This window comes from Eubalaena glacialis, chromosome 14 (genome assembly GCF_028564815.1).
Source record: "Eubalaena glacialis isolate mEubGla1 chromosome 14, mEubGla1.1.hap2.+ XY, whole genome shotgun sequence".
NCBI lineage: Eukaryota > Metazoa > Chordata > Mammalia > Artiodactyla > Balaenidae > Eubalaena > Eubalaena glacialis.
The window spans coordinates 35,038,177-35,057,952 of NC_083729.1; the positions used below are offsets into that span (position 1 = coordinate 35,038,177).

General features: G+C 54.9%; 1 protein-coding gene across 5 annotated transcripts; it reads left to right on the plus strand.

Annotated features, from left to right (window-relative positions):
• Window positions 1–8,421: 8,421 nt before the first annotated feature.
• PKDCC (protein kinase domain containing, cytoplasmic) lies at window positions 8,422–18,457 on the plus strand. 5 transcript variants are annotated; one of them, XM_061211349.1, is made up of 7 exons: window positions 8,423–9,236; window positions 13,425–13,547; window positions 14,184–14,455; window positions 15,147–15,226; window positions 15,464–15,588; window positions 17,207–17,380; window positions 17,576–17,676. In XM_061211349.1, exons 1-7 carry the CDS (start codon window positions 8,583–8,585, stop codon window positions 17,585–17,587), a joined length of 1,440 nt encoding a protein of 479 aa, XP_061067332.1. In that variant the 5' UTR covers window positions 8,423–8,582; the 3' UTR covers window positions 17,588–17,676. The 5 variants fall into 5 exon arrangements, with proteins under 5 accessions (XP_061067331.1, XP_061067333.1, XP_061067334.1 ...); XM_061211347.1 differs by having other exon boundaries at window positions 8,425–9,236; window positions 15,481–15,588; window positions 17,576–18,457; XM_061211348.1 differs by having other exon boundaries at window positions 8,422–9,236; window positions 17,207–17,651.
• The last annotated feature ends 1,319 nt before the right edge of the window (window positions 18,458–19,776 follow it).

Genomic DNA, 19,776 nt, shown 5'->3' on the forward strand with positions numbered 1-19,776 from the left:
AACGTAGAATTGAAAGGGGGGAAAGGAATGAGAGGAAGGGGGAGATTGAACATTTAGAGGGCACTTCATTTAGTCAGATTACTTTTTAATTCAACAGCCAATTAAAAGAGAAAGAAGAGGGGAATAAAAGGCTCAGTTTATATGCTAGGCCATTCGTAATCAAGCTAAAGGAGGCTCAGGGGAGGAAGGCATGGGGATTATACTTCTAGGTCCATCTAGGAGACTAAAGTGTAATTGAAGAAACAGTAATAGTAATCAGTCCTAAAATTATTATAGGCCCTGCTTTGGAGCTTACAAAATGCTTTTGCATACATTTACTGCTTCTAACAGCCCTGTGCAATAAAAAAAAAAAACAATATTAATCAATATTTAACTAATTGCCTATAGACCGTGGCACCATGCTAGGTGATGGGGATATACCGGAAGAAGAAATATAACAAGGCCCTGCTTTCATGGAGTATACAGTCCAGAGTAGACCGAATTCAATCGAATGACACAAGTGAGAGAAATGACAACCACGATGAGTGTTGCAATAGACAGGTACACAGGGTACAAGAATCCATACTGGGGGTGGTCAGGGAAAGCTTCTTTGAGCAGGTGCCTTAAGAGCTGAGCTCTAAGGATGAGTGGAGTAACTCGGCAAAGAGGGGAGATAAGACTGTTCCGAGCAGAGGGCACCGTAAGTGGGGGGAGAGAGCAAGGTGCAAATGAGGAGCAGGGGAGGGTTAACGGGTCTCAGCAGAGACAGGGAGGAAGGGCATAGTGCAGGCGAAAGTGGGAGAGGTGGGCAAGGCTATAGCATGTGGGGCCTCAGAAAACATGAAAGAAGGTTTGTCTTTGGCCTATAGGAAACTAGAAGCCAACGACAGTTTTAAGTTATCTTCAGATATTTGAAGAGCTGTCCTGAGGAAGATGGTTTAGATTTACTACGATCAAATAACGTCTTGGCTACCTATAAGAAAGGGAGCTTGTCCATCACGGGGCTGGGCGTTAGGGGTGACTGGGCTATCCCAATGTCAGGGAAGAGTCCTACTTTGGTCAGGAGATGGGCAGGATCGGTGACTCCAACTTTTTCACCATCAAGGATTCCTTTTATCCATCCTGCTGCCCCACAAACCCCAGATTTTTTAAAGAGTCTGCCTACCAGAGTACATTTCCATAACATAATTTCCCCCCCCGCCCCATTTTTCTTAATAAAAAACCAGTGTCACTCAACAGCACAAGAGACCCAAGGCATGACATAATTCTGGCCACAAGCAAAGAAAGTCAATGTTTCCCTTGACTGGGCAAACTCACCATGAAATATTTCCTATAGGTTTTCTGGAATATTGACAATAGCTACCCCTTCCCCAATACGTTTACAGACTCCTGAGGATCTTTGGGGTCCAGGCTGAGAACTACTATTTGATGGTCATACCCAAGGTCTCTTCCAACAAGGGGACTCTGAACCATGATGTACAGCCTCCTTGTGGTCAGACATTTGGGGAAGGCGCAATGGACGTGAACTAAAGCAGTCAGGGAAAGCTTTCTGGAAAAAGAAAGTCTTGGGGTGGGCCTTGAAGGATGGGCAAGCTTTGGATAGGTGGAGAAAGGATGTCATCAGGCAGGAGAGGCAGAGAATGCTCTAAGATGGGTGAAGCAACCAGTCAGGCTGCAACACAGCACCAGAAAGTACTCGTGGAAACAAGAATAGAAGAGGTAGGTTGCGACTGACTCTAAATGCCAAGCTAAATTATCCTCCAAATGATGGGGAGTCATCAACGATTTTAGAACAGAAGAATGATGTGTTGGAAGCAGTGTTTTTGGCAGACGTATCTGGTGCCCGTACATGCTTTGAGATGGGAGGAGAACATCGAGGGGACGCAGTCAACAGACCAGACGTGTGAGGAAGAGCCTAGACTGGGGAGGAAGGCTGTGAGGAAATAAAGGGGCAAATCCAAGAGACTTTTTTTTTAAGCACAGGATTTAAATTTGGGTTTGGAAGCATCAAAGAGACTGAGGTGTCTTGGAGCCTGCCGGTGCAGAAGTGAGACAGTCACCAAGGGAAGCCTGTGGGGGGAAGGAGATGATGAATGCGTGGGGCATCTTAGGGCGTCTTTGCACGCAGCATCCTTCACAGTGGTTACCTCTGCAGGTGGGGTTGGAGGGGCAGGCAAGGTGGCTTTCGTATCTTATGATATATAATCTCTTTTAATGGAGGGATTTTGTGTAATTTTTACTTCCTTTTGGTGCTTTTTGGAATTTTTCAACTAATTATTTTAATTCCATGCAGACACCCAGAGTCTCGTTAACCCTTTGTAAACCATCTCCCCCGCAGGGAAGGGGAAGGAGAGAATGATTTACAGAGTCTGCTGGGGTCCCTGAAAAACACTTCATAGGAGTTTAGTCTCAGCTCCTGAGTCTCTGGCTCTCCCTGGGAGGGGGGATGTGTACCTCTTTCAGTGTCTCCCTCCTTCTCTCCCCACTGCCCTGTGACCCCATCAGGGCTTGCCTCTGTCCTTTAAAGGCTCAAACATCATCAGACACCCATCTTTGAAGCAAGTTTGCAGCACTGAGCTTGGAAAGACTGACCTTGGGATTTTTATAGCTGAAATTAGCCCAGCCCAGACCATGAACTAAACAACGGACACAGGACGGAAGATGCAAGAGTACAGCTCTGCCATCAGAGGCATCTGTGTCCAAATCCCAGCTCTGCCGCAAGTTATCTAACTGCTCTATACATCAATTTTCTCATCTTGAAAATTGGAGATAATAATAGTATTTATCTCCGAGAGGTACTGAGTGGGTTAAATGATGATGAAAGGCATTTAATGAGTGTACTCTATCATTAGAATTAACAAGAACAATAAAATAATAAATCTTTATGACCAAACTTTGTTGCTTGGAGGCAAAAATCATCGTAATGCGCTTCTCTCTTGGTTCCCACTGGTGGCACTTGTTTGCCTCTGCTGCTCCTTTTGACAGGAATTTTTCTTTTCTTCCCCAACCAACAAAGAGCTGAGAGAAGACCTGAAGCGGGGCCTGAGTTGCTGCTTCCTGATTTCATGGTAGTCTGCTCTGCCACTTACGATTTGTGTGACATTCGACAGATTCCTTAATCTCATGAGCCTCAATTCCCCCATCTATAAAATGGGTGTAGTAATACTGACCTCACAGTACGTGTCAAGAGGTTAGACGGTTCCTGGCGCACAGCAGGCGTTCAGTACATGATAACTCTCCATCAGGGCTCCAGGTAGGGGCCAGCTCTTCCCTGCCCCAGACCCTCCACAGTTCCCTCTGTCCCTAACAGCTGACCGCGAATCTTCCCAATTACACGGTAAACTCCTCAGGGCAGAGGCAGGGCCAAGGCCTCTTTAACTGTAAGGAACAGTCTTCTTTCTGGGCCTGGGTCCAGGCCAGCCTCCCGGGGCAGCTGGGGAAGAGGGAGAGAATTGTCAGCCTTCTGGAAGTTCAAGACCAGATGCACAAACTCAACAGCCCCTCTTTCTTCTTCTTTTTTCTCTACTTTCCAAACCACAGCCCCGAGGCTGCTCGAAAAGAACTGGTTCTTTCTATTTGACTATGGCCTGGGAGAAAAGTTGCCCCATTGACTTAGGGCACATTTGGCTTGGTCAGAGAAGGTGTGAATTGTTAGATCAGATCACCTGGCCCCTATGCTCCCATTCCTATCCCTCTCCCTTGCAAAGGCCTCTGGACAAAGGCAAAGGCCTCCTCTCTACCACCCCCTGCCACCAGAGTCCACCCATCACCCATTGATCCAGTGGCCAACTCTTCATCCCTCTACCTGCTTCTCCATCTGCCCAGGGAACAGAGACCCTAGGGTTTAGCCCTCACTGTTCTCCCTCCCCTGGCCTGGGTCCAACGCCAAGGCAGCCGCCTCCCTCCTTCCCCTAGGTAATGGCTCTAAACAGGTACCTCTCAGCCTTCTCTGTCCTCAGCCCCATGTCCCCAGCTCCTCCAATCACAGGAACCAGTGAAGGAAGAGGACACACATCCCAGACATCCAGGAAAGGGAGAGAAAGAGAAGCTGTCATAGAGCATCTCTCTGGGCTGGTAGGTGAAGCTAAGCAGGAGGGAGGAGGGGGGAAGCACGAGGAGGGGGGAAGCACGAGGCTGGCTCCGGGAGGGAGACTCTGGACCACAGATCTGGAGGCCCAGACAGACAGAGACCAGCCCAGGCAGGGAGAGCTCTGAGCCCAGAGGGCCTTTTGGTTTCTAGGGTCCTGGAGGGCCTCACCGTCAGCCAGGGTCATGGAGCCAAAATGGCTCACGTTCCCAACTTGAGACCCACAGAGAGGAACTAAGTTCTTTTCCAGAAACGGGTGGAAAGATCTTTCCTAAGCCACGGCTTTTGTCTCTGTCTTTGTCTGACTACCCTCAGGATTCAGGGGGGTTTTTCTCTGTCTCCGTGTTTCTGCATCTTTATCTTCTCTCCTCTCCTCTCTCTTTCTCTCTCTGCCCCCCATCTCTGTCTCTGATCATTTCTTGGGGACTCTGCCTTGGGGCTCCCGCTCTCCAGTGTGTAGGAAACCCGACCCTCATCATCTGTTTTTTATATTTTGGAAACGTCAGCTTCACTTCCTACCTGAGGGAAGGGGGGGTGGAGGAGCAGGCTGCCTGGCTCCACCCCTTTCTCTCCCCCCTTCTTCTTCAGAGCCCATCCCCTCCCCCAGCTCCTTGCCCCAGGGAGGACAGACCAAGGCCTTCCCTGTGCTTGGTCACTGTGGCACCAAGAGTCGGGCCTTGATTCAGAGTCTTCCCTGTGCAGCTCACCACGGGCTGGGGGAGGCAACGAGGCCTCTTCTGATCCACCACTGGTTTACTGATTCGGGAAAAAGTGAAAATTCCAGACACAGAGAGAGCCCAGGAGGCTGAGAGATTTCACCAGTGGAAACCAGGAAGGAAAGTAGTTAAAGTCATTTCTGCCTCTAGGCAGGGTTATGGTTAGCTGTCTAACATGTTGTCACAGATGTTTATTTGTTTAATATCATCATTAATACTAGCTACAGATTGCCCATATTGAGGGCTTAGCTTGTGCCAAGCACTTTTTATGTCTTTGCATTTCATTCACTCAACAGCCTTACGGAGTAGGCACTACTATCATCTCCCATTTTCTGCAGAAGAAAACGAATACCCAGAGAAGTTAACTAACTCACCCAAAGTAACTCAAATAATGAAATTTGAACCCAGGCTTCTTGGACTCCAAATCCCAAGCTCTTTGCTCTACATCAAGGTTTCCAAGACCTGAGAAATGCATTTCGTACATTTCCTTTTGAAGAAAATATATCCACAAAAACTCTAAGAATAGACCTTCAAGATCCCAGGGACCCATGTATCCCGGTTGGAGAAGCAGTATCTGTAATTCACTATTTTCTGGGAGACCCTGAAGAACCAGCTAGCAAAGATGACACAGAAAGGCTACAAGCGGGCATTTCAGGAAAGGGAACCGGGAGGGCCACAGGGGAAAACACTAATGATGGCTGCAAGTCAGGAGCCAGTGCAGGCAGCAGACTGGGGGAGTCTGGTTCTGTACAGGGAAATGAAAAGGGGGTAACTGGGCCAGGTGGAGGGCTGGGGCCAGTTCACAAAGGCCTGAAGGCCCAGTTCAATTTATCCTCCAGGTTGCTGAGCAGGAGAGTGATACTCCAAAAGAGGTCTTTGAGACCTGGGCTGGAGGGAAAAGGCAGAAAATAAAGAGGCTACTGGCCTTGCCAGATCTTTGAGACAGGGCAGATGGGCAGACGGTAGATCTGGGTCCTCAACCAGAGTTTTGTGTCTTTTTCAGTTCTTTGAAATGATGATTCCACTCCTTGAGTGGCAAAAAAAAAAAAAAAAGAAGAAGAAGAAAAAGCAAACAAGCACAATTTGGTTAAGAACTCAAGAAACTGCCAATTCAGAAACTCTAATCTGTTCAAAAAGTTCAATCCCTTTTCTTCAGAGTCCAAAAACCTATTTCCATCAAAGATTGTATATGTCTGTATGTCTGAGAGCTGGCAAGGGAGACAGAGTGAGTGTGAGAACGAGTGCTGAAATGCCTTTGTTCCTGTGTGTGAGGCCACCGTTCCGTGGGCTCATGTGTGTGCATTGTATGTATGTACACTCAGGCCTGTTTCTCAGGCCCTGTGTGCATTGAACTTTCAAACCATAACAGAAACACTGAAGCTTGGCAAAGATATCACAGGAATAATTATCTAATTTCAGAACATGTTATTATAATACCTACACGATGTGTAACGAACTCAACAATGTTCATGTTATATTCACCAACTCCGAGTTATAGATTCTCAATGCCAAGTCCTACCTAGGAGGCTCCTCCAAGACCCTAGAGCAGAGCAGGCCCCAAAGAAAGCTCGTTAAGGAATATTCCCCCCACAATGGCTTCCTTGTGGATCAGGAGGTTTGGCTAATAGATACCAAGAGAACTCCGGAAGGGGGGCAGAGCCTATCTTGAAATGGCAACTCTGTCCTCCCAGAATCCCCATTCCTCCCCAGCACAGGAGCCCTGGCACTGGTAGGGAAATGGCCATATTAGGGTCACAGAGGTAGAGAGGCTTTCCCTGACTCAGCTGTCGGCCCGGGGGGCCCCGTGATCGGCAAGGCTCCCCTCTTCCCCAGGCGGCTGGATTGGACTGTAGCTGCGAGAGGGGAATGTTTGCTGTTTGCTGCTGTTCCCTGTTGACTTTAGCCAGTAGCTCTGTTTACAAACCCAGGTTGGTTTTCCCAGCACAGTTAATTAGACCAAAGACATCTGGTGTGAGGCCCGAGGAGGGCATCTGCTCAGAGCCTTCCCCCTACACCCAGCAGCCAAGGGCCAGGGCAGGGCAGAGCAGCTAAACAGGACCAGACCAAACTCCACCAAACCCAAGGTCCTCAGGAGAATCGTGGCTTCTCTCACTCAGCCCTCCCATGTTTTCTAAGTTAGACTGGGCCCCAGCTCTCCGAGTCTTAGGGGACCCCAGGAGTCAGGATTGGTTGCCCCTTCATCAGTGGGATCACAGGCTGGAGATCAAGGACTCAGTGCTGTCCTCTGCCCTTCCAGGTCCAAAAGAACCGGCCAGAGATTCCTGTCCCCTCTCTCATCACAGAGACTGTGCTTTCTGTAGGAAGGCCAGAACCTCTTCAGCCTCCTGGAGGAAAGATTTTTCTAAGCCCTCCACCTCCTCCCTGACTCCTCTCCAGCCGATCCCTGACACTGCGGGGCGGAAAGAGATTAACCAGTAGAGGACCAGGAGGCAGGAAGGTGCCCAGGAAGGTGGGAGGATCTAGGTGGGCAGTTCCTGGGCGGTGGGGAAGTGGAGGGCTGGGAGGGGGAGGGGCAGCGGCTTATCTCTCCCAGGAGGGGGGAGCTCACTCCAAACAACTAATGCACTGGCGTGTGAAAGCTCCTCAATTAGCACTAATGATGCAATCAGGGAGGGAGGAGGAGGGGCCAGAAGTTCTGGTGGAGTCAGCACCTACTTACACACGCGGTATACACTCCCTTCCTCGGACACAGTGGTCCCTTCAGACACACTAATGCACACACTTCCAGAGACAATCTGGACCACGCACGTCCGTGGGTACAAAGGCACTCTTTGTACAAATTACTAGCAGGAATATGGTTCGTGATCCGCTGCTAACCGCGTCTGACTGCGGGGATCCCGGGGCAGGGGTTCCATCTGGGGCTTCGGGGACAAAGAAAATCAGAAAACTTGGTAGAGGAGGTTGAAGAGGGCATCTCCGAGAACCTCAAGATTTTTCTTCTGATCCCAGAGTTCCCGTCCCACCCGCGCTCGCAGGTGCCAGCCCCTCAGCGCCGCCTCCCCATCCCCCGCCCCCGAATCCGGGACTGAGCCAGGAGCCGCCACCCGCAGTCCCACTCGCGGGAGGCGGGACCCACGCTCCTTGCCTGCGCCCAGCCCGCCCCAAGGCCCCGGGTCCCCGGGAGGGCGCTCTGGGACCACGCGGATGCTCAGCACCCCGGACCCAGCTGCTCGTCCCCTCCAGAACCCGTTACCCGCTGGCCTCGCCCCTTCATCTTCTCCCCCACCCTGCCCGGCCGGCTCCGTTAGCCGCCTCCCGGTCCCGTTATCCGGCCGCCCCGACCCCATTATCCGCCCTTGCGCTGGGCCCGAGCCCCCGCGCGTCCCGGGGCCGCTGCCGCCCCTCCCTTTCTCGCCAGCCCGAGCCCGGGGGCCGCAGGCTGGGCAGGGCCGGAGCCGCCTCCGCGCCGCTTCCCAGGCCCGGACGGCCGCGGGAGGAGGTCCCGCTGTCAGTCAGCGGGGAAGGCCGGGCCGGGCAGCCGAAGGGGGCGGTGCCGAGGACGGGCTCCGGCCGGGAGCTGGGAGGCGGAGGCGGAGGGGGCGGGGGCGGGGGCGGGGGGCGGCTCCGGGCCTTATAAGCGGCGGGGGCAGGGCGGGAGGGAGGCAAGTGTCAGGCCGATGTGCAGCCCGCGAGGGGCCGGGGTCGGGGCCGCCGGGGCCATGCGCGCGGGCTGGGCAGGGGACCCGCGGGGCGCAGAGCGTAGCCGCTTCGGAGCCTGAGCCTCCCGGGGCCGCGGCCGGGGAGCCGCGCGGGGCCGGCCGGCCGGGGGGAGGGGAGCGATGCGGCGCCGGCGGGCGGCGGTGGCCGCGGGTTTCTGCGCCTCCTTCCTGCTGGGCTCGGTCCTCAACGTGCTCTTCGCACCGGGCTCGGAGCCTCCGCGGCCAGGCCAGTCCCCCGGGCCCTCGCCAGACCCGGGCCCGGGCCGTCGCGGGGGCCGCGGGGAGCTGGCCCGGCAGATCCGAGCGCGCTACGAGGAGGTGCAGCGCTATTCCCGCGGGGGCCCCGGTCCCGGGGCCGGCCGGCCGGAGCGGCGGCGCCTGATGGACCTAGCTCCGGGCGGCCCGGGCCTGCAGCGTCCCCGCCCCCCGCGGGCCCGGCCCCTGCCCGACGGCGCTCCGGGCTGGCCCCCGGCTCCTGGCCCGGGCTCCCCCGGCCCGGGATCCTCCGGCCCGGGCCCGCGCCTGGGCTGCGCCGCGCTCCGTAACGTGTCCGGCGCACAGTACGTGGGCTCCGGCTACACCAAGGCCGTGTACCGGGTCCGCCTGCCCGGCGGCGTCGCGGTGGCGCTCAAGGCGGTGGACTTCAGCGGCCACGATCTGGGCAGCTGTGTGCGCGAGTTCGGGGCGCGGAGGGGCTGCTATCGGCTGGCGGCCCACAAGCTGCTCAAGGAGATGGTGCTGCTGGAGCGGCTGCGGCACCCCAACGTGCTGCAGGTACGAGGGTGCGGGTGCAGGGGTAAGGGTGCTGGCTGGACGTGCCCGTGCCCGACCACTCAGGCTGGAAGAGAACCCTTGGTCTTACAGATAAAGAAGCGGAGCCCCGATGACTGCCCAGGTTAAGCTAGGGGCAGAACCCAGACCATGGCAGCTTCCCATTACACCACCCTGCCTGGGTGGGCGTGCCGTTACGGAGAGACTCCCGGGTTTCTCAGCTTACAAACCGTATCTCTTGAAGACAGGAGAGAGGGTCCCCAAACTCGGGGTAGGGGTGGAGGTCCGTTCGGGCTTAGGACCCTGCTTCTGGCTGGAGCTGGGGTGTTGAGCACCAGGGAAGGGACCCCAGCCAAAACAATGAGCAGAGGTCATCCCTGAGTCAGGGTCCCAACTGCAATGATAGGGTCCCCTTTCTTGATGGAATCTGAACCCCACTTCTCTCAACTTCCAGACAGTGGCTTGTCTGGCTTTGAAGTTGGGGTGGGACTGCAGTGGGGTTGGGAAGAGCTAGAAAAAGACCAGGCTTGATTCCCAGAGAATATCCCGTACCCCACCCAGAAGCTGCTGTGAAAGGACTGGAGGGGATTGGATAGTAGGCCAAAAAATGCATGGCCCTTCCCAGAAGAGACCCTGGGCCTCAAAGTAGGCTTTGGAAGTATTGAGGACGCCTCGGGGTCCTAGCTTAATGCTCAGGGGACAGGCTGAGGACCTGCATGTCACATTATCTCAGCAAATGTGGCCAAGAGGCTAGAAGATTGAGAAGACCAGATGCCCAGGTTCCTACTAAATGGGACTCTGTCTCTCCTGTTCACTGGGGGGCAGAGGGGAAAGATGAGACCCCACCTTGTCCCCTCCAGGCTAGACTAAGAGAGTGGGCCTCTCACAGTCCCAGCACTGCCCTAACACACCCACTTCCTCCTCTCCCCCAGCTCTCCTCGGTCCTTGAGTCAGCCCTAGGATTAGACGAACCGTTCCCTTAGCACATGTCTGAGCGGACTGAGAGGGGAATCCCTGACTGCTTTTGGCCCGGTGAACATAGGGTTTGTTCAGACTCCCCAGCTGAGGAACGTCGCCCGCACCTTCCACCTCCTAGCCCACTCAAATTAACCTTTCTGCACCTGGCAGAACTGGTCAGAAACCCAGGAATCCCTCCCTCCTTTCCTCAGGAGTGAGATGGACCCCAGATCTGGGTGGGCATGGCAGAATAGGAGAGAGAAGACAGAGAGCTGTTTATACTACTGCTGGCTCCCAGTCTCCCCAGGCTACTCCAGCCCTGGTCAGACACTCGTTGACTGGGTCCTGGGCCCTGAACTGGTTGCAGAAGGTCAGGCAGAGCCAACAGTTATGGGTGGTTACGCTCCAGTGTCAGCCAACTGTTGCACGGCTGACACTGGAGCTACAGGGAGTGAGCAGTTGGTCACGTGGCCATTCTAACTGGGAGGATCTTGTTCTCTTTGCCCCCCAGGAGCTCCTGGGAACCTTTTGGAAACCTGGGGTGTAGGCCAGATTCTGAGGCAGTGGAGAAGGTCTTGAGTGTCTTAGCAGGATATTAAGTGTTAGTTAATTGACTCAAGACCCCACCCCCCTCCCTTACGAGGGATTTGAGGTTTGATGCGCTTTCCTGTCTCTTAAGGAACTCCTCCTGCCCTCTCTTACCCCACCCAAACTTCAAGACGAACATCCAGCTAACCACCCTCACGCATATGTCAGGCCCCCAGCCCAATGCTGAAGGTGCCAAAGGAAAAAAAAAATTACAACTGAGTCGTTTTCACTCATTCCCTCTCTAGACCGAGACTGGGTTGGCTGTGTTACTCTTACAGGGTCAGAGACTGGGGTTAGTTGCCCTAGGACAGAAGTGTTACAAGATGGAGAGGGTACCAGGTCCTTTCTGTCAGGGGAGAGGTGAAAAGCTACCATTACGGGGAGGTAGAGGTACCTGAGTGTGAATTTAGGGACTGCTTTGGTGTTGGGTCTCCTACATTCGTCCCCCAACCCCCAGGCCAGTATCCCTCTGGCTTCTTCAGCAATGCCACCTCTGCTCCAGGTAAGCCTGCCTGGGGGTCTTCCTGCTCGGGAGGCTCCAGTTCTGGTGTGCAGGAAACTAGAAATAATGTTGTTTTAATACCTCTTAATCGTTTAAAATTTCAAAACTGTTCGACTGTTTGCTGAACCGGGGAGGAGCCCGAGAGTGTTTCCCGCTCCCCGAGGCCCCCCCCACCTCTCTGGCAGCCCTGAAGTTGGTGCTGGTTCTAATAGAAAAGCGCCAGGATAGCATGTCCCACTGGGCTCTTCCCAGAGCTTGCTCAGTCTGGGGACTGCCTGGGCGAGATCTCTCCATCCATCTCTGTGACCCCTCCCCAACCCACCTCTCACACACACATACACACACACATACACACACACACACACCACACTCCCTCACGTGATAGATGCCTCTATAGCCCAGGGTCAAAGGGCACCAGGGTCTTCCCTCCCCTGCATCTCTGTTGTTCCCAGGGCCTCAGGCCTCAGATGGGGCCTCAGGCCTCAGATGGGGCCCCAGGCCTGCTTGGGCCCTGATTCTGGCCCTGCTAGAGTATATTTCTTCTCCCAAAGGAACAAAAGATGCGACTGAAATGCTGAGCCTCACGCTTCCTGGGGGGGGTTAATGGTGTCTTTTTATTTTTTCCTGAGGGGTGTTGATTAATACCTCCTTAACAGCGCATTTAACGACCTCCGGGTGTTTAATAACCTTCAGAAGTTTCCCACAAAGGCTCAGACTCTGGGCAAGAAAATGAGAACCAGGCTCCAGGGCTGCTCCTTTTACCTCACCCCTACCTCTGCCCCACTGGGGTCTGGTGTCTCCCTGGGCTGATGTGGGGTGGGGAGGGTAGAGAGAGAGGGAAGAAGAGGGCACCGGGGATTTCCCCCTGAGCCCACAAGCTGCAACCCTAGTGATCTGACGGCGACACCGAGACATGCCTTCCCTCGTGCCAGCAGGACTGAGGAAGCTGGCTCCAGGGACGGGGAGCTGCAAGGACACTCCTGGGATGGAAGGGAGCATATAAGGGCTTGGAGTGGAGCTGGGAAGGGTGTGAAGGGTGACAGTGTGCACGGACATCTAGCCCAGGGGCTTGGCTCCCCCACTGCCTCACCCCACCGGCACCCCCCATTGTGCAGCTCTCCCCTCTTCCCACTCTGGCCCAGACAACTCGGCCTTTGTGTTCCTGGTCCCTACAGGGTACTGGTTGTTTTGAGCACCGTCTGATCCCTAGCTGATGTGCAGCATGGTGGGAGAGACTGGGAGAAGCAGAGATCTCTGTGGATGCTGGTTTAGGTGTCAGTGACAAAGTCAGGCTGTGCGTCCCAGAAGCCCCTAGCCAGCTGAGCCGTACGAAGCCCCTCCCCCAGATCATATGGAGCGGGCCGGCCCTTGTGACCATGCCCTCAAAGAACTGACCTTCCCAGGAACCACCTTTACTACTACCCCAGTTGATACGGGTCACCCCACCCCACCCCGCCCACCAGCTATGCAAAGAACACCCAATGATATGCCCCTTGGATACTTTTTGTTCTGATCCACACTTGTTACCAATCCCAAGGGAGATTGCTTTTCCTCCAGAAAGACCAGAGCAGAGGAAAAATGAAGGTGCCAGAAAGTGAAAATGATGAAGCAAAGACAAGGATTAGAGCAGGGGAGGAGGTATAATATCCATTTGTTGGCTGGGCGATTAGCAAATGGTACTCGTGAAAAGAACAAGGCTGTGGAATCAGAGTAACATAAATTTGAATCCTAGATCCTGCAATTCTTAGCTGTGTGGCCTTGGGGAGGTAACTTAACCTCTCTGAGTTGGTTTTCTCACATGTGAATTGGCGATACTAATAGTACCTACTATGCCCTTTTAAGGTTATTCTAAGAATTGAGTTTTGCTTGTAAAACATTTAACACAGTGCCTGGCACATGGTTAACACAAGGTGGCCAGACCTGCCCATTTACCTGAGTGGCCAGAGGTAAGGGGCTGATGGAATCAGTAGGAACTCTGGCTGCTGGGACAGAGGGCAGGCTTCCCAGGCAATGTTGCTATTCTCTTCTGGCCTGAGCTGAAGCAAAGACCTAGGGATGGGAGGGTGGGGGGCATGTGAAAACCCAGCCCTTCCTTGTCCCCACCCCCATCCTGTGACCTCATGACCCGCCTGGGCCTCTTCCAGCTCTATGGCTACTGCTACCAGGACAGCGAGGACATCCCGGACACCCTGACCACCATCACGGAGCTGGGCGCCCCTGTGGAAATGATCCAGCTGCTGCAGACTTCCTGGGAGGATCGCTTCCGAGTGAGCAGGGAAGAGGGCCAGGGCCCTGGGCTCCTTGCTGGGATGGTTCTCCCTTAGAAGGCCAGCCCTCCGGAGCAGCTTCAACTCCTCCTCAGTTGAGGGAGAGGGAGGGAAGGATGGAGCAAAGCTGACTCGGCCATCGGCCAAAGGGTTAAAAAAAGAAACGAGGCAGAGAGGATCCTGAGGTTTTTGTGCTCTTGCTGCCCTCACACACACACTCACACACACTCACACACACACACTCACACACACTCACACATACTCTCAGCCTGGCTGCGGGAGGGCCAGTGTCCTAGGACTAGAAAAGAGCTTCAGGTCGTCTTGACCCTCCCTCTATTTGCATACACTGGACAGAAGCCACACCGAAGATGCAACTTCAGGGAGGATATGCAGTATGCCCAGACTTCCCTCTGCCCATTTCCCACTTATTCCATGTTAGCCTCAGGGTCAGGCCCACCGGGGGTAACAGAAAATCACTGGCTTGCTCAGTAAGGCCCCAGGCCTCAGTCCTTAGTGAGCTCCAGAGCCTTGAAGAGAAAGGCAAACCCCCAAGCTCAGTCCAGAGCACCAAAGCGGGGAGCCCCCAGGCGCCCTCCCAGGAGAGAAGCCGTGAGCAGCCTGGTGTTTGCCCCTCAGATCTGCCTGAGCCTGGGCCGCCTCCTCCACCACCTGGCCCACTCCCCACTGGGCTCGGTCACTCTGCTGGACTTCCGCCCCCGACAGTTCGTGCTGGTGGATGGGGAACTGAAGGTGACGGATCTGGATGACGCCCGCGTGGAGGAGACACCGTGCACAGGCAGCGCTGACTGCACACTCGAGTTCCCAGCCAGGAACTTCACCCTGCCCTGCTCAGCCCAGGGCTGGTGCGAGGCCATGAATGAGAAACGCAACGTCTACAATGCCTACAGGTGACCTCCATCCCCACCCAGGAAGGCCGGCAGCGAGGGAGCGTGAGCCTGGGGGCGGGGGGGTGGGGGGGGTGTGGGGCGGCGGGGGGCAGGGAGGGAGCCAGCACGGGGTCCACAGCCCAGCCAGGCTGGGAGACGCAGCCGTGACCAGCGGAGTAGCAGGGGCGGGGGAAGGCTTCCACCCCTTCAAGAAGGGAACATTCAGGCTCCTGACCATGAGGCTAAAAATAGTCAGCTCCAAGGAGAATCTGGGTTGGGGGGTGGCAGCTGGAGGCTTCTTAAAATAGTGTCAGACTCAGAGCCTAGGGTTGGTGGGACAGGCCCTGCCCCTTCCTCCCCTGGCCCTTCACCTCTGGAAGCTCCTCATAGGGCCAAGCCATGGGGCTGCTCTGACACGGGTCAGCCGGGGGATAATGCGGGGCTGAGGGGTGGGAAGGTCCCTGGGACGGGTGGGGAAAACAGACCTCAGATTTCAGTTTGGTATGAAGTTACCTGTGGCCTTAGCATGTGCCCAGACCCCAACCCTGAGTCTGAAGAGACTCCTTGGCACACACTGGGGGTGTAGGCCTAGTTGGTTAGCCTGACAGAGCAGGCTCCCTGGCCAGATGGGGGTTCTGTCCCAAGTTGGGGTAGAAGAAGGATATGTCCCCAAAGGCTGAACCACTAAGCCCCTGATTTCTCTCTGCCCCAGGTTTTTCTTCACATACCTCCTGCCCCATAGTGCCCCACCCTCACTGCGGCCTCTCTTGGACAGCATTGTCAACGCCACAGGTGAGCTCTCCAGAGCCCATCTGCCTCCCGTCACCCTCTCCCACCCCCAGCAAGCATGGGCATAAGAATGACCCAGGGCAGCACATGGTCCAGAAACATCATTTCCCAAAGTGGCATTCTGTGGCAAACCCAGTCCCCAGTCCTCCGGTCATCGGGGCCCAGGCTCCAGAGGGAGGGGGGAAAGGCAGCTGGCTACCTACCTCAGGGAGAAGTAGGAGCCCAGGTACCCTCTTACAGCACCGTGCACTCTGCAGGAGAGCTCACCTGGGGGGTGGACGAGACCCTGGCCCAGCTGGAGAAGGTGCTGCACCTGTACCGGAGCGGGCAGTATCTACAGAACTCCACAGAGGCCGGCAGAGCCGGTGAGTGGCCCCGGCAAGGATCCAGGGGCTGGGGAGGTGGGGAGCAGGTGCGAGGGTGGGTGATTCCCCTAATCGGGGAAGTGGCTCATCCTCCCTCTGAGACTCACGTGGAGTGTTGCAGAGACCGCTGTTTAGCTTTCACTTCGACTGAGCTAGAACAACTATAATTCTGCCTTGAACTTGGGGGTGGGCACTGACACCCCTTCTCTGGATGGCTGCAAACCCCATGATGTACTGACTGCATGACTATGAGCAAGTTAACTGACACCTTGAGCCTCACTTTCCTCATCAGTGAATTGGGTTCAGTATTACCTGCCTCAGAATTCTTACGGGGATTAAATGGCAGGTGAAATGTGTGAGAGCAGTTAACTCGTTTCCTGTTACACAGCTTGAACACAATATATGTTTGCTACTCTTTCCTTCCTCGCCCTTCTGGGGCTGGGAGGGTGGCTGGAGGTGGAGAAGGGCTCCACACTGAAACCAGTTAAGAAGCTCCAGGGCAGAGAGAGAATTCTAGCCATGGCTTGTGGGCTGTGGTCTCTCCTGCTGAGGCCCTGGGGTTTAGCATGGTTGGCAGGGGGGCGAGGGATGGGCAGCCTCTGTATTCAAGGAGCTCTGGCCAGTCTTAAGGGTGGGGGAGCCCTCGTTAGCCCTGTAAATAAAGTTTAACGAGGTGAACAATGGCTGGCTCTGTCCCTGAGGACGCTGTTTATGGGGCTATAAATCACAGCCAGCCCTGGACTTTGGTCTAGTCCCTGGTAGAAGATGGAGGCAGGAGGGAGGGGTGGCCAGAGGCCCAGGGCTTCTGCATTATCAGTCCAGAGCTGGGGCTCCCCAGGCAGCGGGAAAGACTCGGGTCAACAGGAGGCCTGCGGCTAAGCAGCTTCTGGATTGAGGAGATTTTAGAGCCTCTGGGGGCTCTTTCTGTGAAATGGGGAGATTTCACATTCTTCCTCCAGCCTCTGCCCCAAATACTCAAGTTGTGGATTCCCAAATGGTAATTTTTTTGTGTTTTACATTCATTTGCATGCCTCTGAACTTCAGAAACTCCATGACTGACCCCCTGTCAGAGGAACTGGCCTAGCCTCTCTCCCCAAGGCCAGGAGGAAATGGGACCAAAGGGCAGCTCTAAACTCCTTGCCACTCAAAGTGTGGTCTGCTGACCAGCAGCACCAGAAGTTGGTTGGAAATGCCAGTTCCCAAGCCCCACCCCAGACCTTCTGAATCAGAATCTGCATTTTAACAAGATTCCCTGGAGATTCACATGCACATTGAAGTTTGAGAAGCCCGGCTTTAAATGTCTAAAATGTTCTGAGCTCAACAACCTTCCTGGTCAGCCAATGGGTCTGTGTGTGCACTTATCCCATGCCTGTGCCCGCCGTCATGTGTAGCCTGAACCAGTTGTGTGCCCTTATATTTGGGAGACGTGTGTCTCCCAAAAAGTAAACCTGAGCTTTGCCTTTCCTGAGTGGTCATCCCAGTTTCACAGTGGTAGCTGCCTTCATCTCCATGCTAGGAGGACTGGGCTGGATTTCAGCCCTCACCTAGGACATGTGGCTCACAGCCCTCACCCCTGGGCACAGAGAGTTCTCATTTGAGCTCCATCCCCAACCCACAGAGTACCAGCACCTCCCAGGCAGTACCATCCCCCAGGAAGACTACCGCTGCTGGCCATCCTACCACCACGGAAGCTGCCTCCTTTCAGTGTTCAACCTGGCCGAGGCTGTGGACATCTGTGAGAGCCATGCCCAGTGCCAGGCCTTTGTGGTCACCAACCAGACCACTTGGACAGGTGAGCCAGTGGGAAAGGACATCCTGAGGGAGGTGACTGGACTCCCCGGAAGAGATTGACAGGTAGCGGTCCCCCATCAGAAGCCAGCGATGATGAGAAGACAAGTGTCCTCAGGGCAGTTGCATTATAGGGAGAGTGGCCCTGCCTCCAGGGAGAGAATCATCCAGTCCTGTTACCTCTTACCTCTGCCCCCAGGTCGGCAACTAGTCTTTTTCAAGACAGGATGGAGCCACGTGGTCCCTGATCCCAGCAAGACCACATATGTGAGGGCCTCTGGCTGACCTGTCTGTGGGCTCAGCTGACCATCCCTGCCAGCTGGGCTTGCCTGTGACTTGCACTGGCAGCACTGCATGTCACCTGGGCACCCCTGCAGACAAGGCTGACATCCCCGACAGACCGAGGTGACCAGGACAACGTGCAATAATGCCACATGTTAAAATGTGAGTTTACCAGTCTAGGTCTGGGACTGCTGGCTCCAGGGCAGGAATCATGGAGGGCTGACTGCCCCTCTCACCCTCTGGGCTGCCAGCGAGGCTCAGGATGGTCCCCCCACTGAGGGCTCTGCCCCTCACTGGGACAGTTCTATGGGCAGCCCCATCACTGTGTTCGTAGCGCGAGAATGTAGCCAGAGCCCCTGCGGCTGGTGCTGCTGCATGTGCCATGGCCCGGCGGGGGCCGCGTGGGGACAATCAGTCACGGAGTGTTCTCTTAGCCAAGCTCCTGACCGGAGACTTGAAGGGATGCTCCGGGAGATGGGTGATTCTGTACCTGGGGCGGCCGCCTCTGGGCACCTGACAGGGGCGCTCACCGGCCAGCCCAGGAGCGGGGGGCAGAGGAGCACACAATGTATGAGCCAAGTCATGGGGTTGAGGAGCAGGTAGCAGTTTGAGCCAGGACCTGGGGCGGGGGTGGGGCCGGGGCCTTTCTGCCTCATTTGCTTTCAGTGAAAGCCGCAAAGCAGCCAAAAGCAGCCTCTCCCCGCTCCTGGAGTTTGTATATCCAGAAGCTTTTGTACTTCTTGTTCATTAAAATGTTTATTTTTGTAAGAAAAAAAATCAATTAATAAAATGACATTTCATGGCAAGGACTCTTCCCAAGCTGTATTTTCCCGGGCTGCCTTTCTCGTCCTCAGTTTTGTCTTTGGTGTCTGTTTAGGGGCGGGGGCAGCGTGTGATGAAGGAGTGAAATCTCCATGCAAACACTGAAGCTGGCACAGTGTGCGTTCAGGCCCTGCTCCCATGGTTCCCGTCTCCGTCCTTGGCTCTCCACATCCATGTCCTAACAAAAGACAGGGGGGACTAACGAGGTTAAAATTTTAACACACACTGGCTCCTTTATACAAAGCCTTTACCCAGAGGACTCATGTCCTAACGGTGGGATGTCAGCCATGCCAGGGTGCCCTGGGCAGCCTCCAGTCAGGTCAGCTTTGCCTCTGTGCAGGGTTGGGCCTGGCCATCATCACCACTGCCCACCACATGGTAATGCACACTTTTCTTTCTCAGAGCCTTTCTTTGAGCAAGAAATAAATATATGGAGAGTGGGGAGACAGAAAAGTCAATGGAAAGCCCGGCCCCCTCTTCCTGGGTTTTGGGAGGGAAGGTCTAACAGGGAAAGGCCCGAGTATATGGAAGCCCAAAGTGAAAGAGTTCAAGATCATACTGAGGCCAGAGAGAGCCCCAGCATGGATGCAAGTCTTCTAACTTGAAATCCCACATCTTCTCCCCTGTACACCATTCCACTTCTAGAATATTCTCAAAGTACACAAGCCTTTGAGGGCTTTAAAAAGAATAACCAAAGTTCAACTCAGAACCCAATGTTTTCTCAGCAGACGTGGTCGGTGTAATTTCTCATGCACAGGACGTCCCCGTAGTTCTGAGTGGTTGAGGTGCCAATGTTAGCTCTGGAGTCCTCATCGTGGACGCCGCCCGGACCCTCAAGGTTGTACCTTACCACCACCATGCCCAGCCCACACGCCCTACCTCTTGCCTCTGGTTACCTGGGCTTGGTGATCGTGGAGGGCGGGGAGGGTCAGAGCCTCCACAGAACCTCACACCATGATTCAACCAAGCCATGTCCTGCCCACGCTCACCACTCTCAGTCCCCACCCCTCCAAGGAGGAACTCGGCTTCCATCAGCCTCCAGAGCTCTTTCCTCAGCTGAATTCACACGCTACCGCACGGGTAGCCTACCCCTTGCTAGCCAGTGTTAAGAGTTCACAGTGCCCTCTGTTGTTCAACTGCCCACCAGTCTGTGGAGCTCTGAGGGCAGGAGAACCACGTCACCATGCTGGGCCCAAGGGGGTTCCACAGGGCTGGGGCAGGAAGGTCTGCGGGGTCTGTGCCATCCAGAGGGAAACAAAGACCCTGGTTACAGTCAGCAGAGAGGCCCGCAGGCTC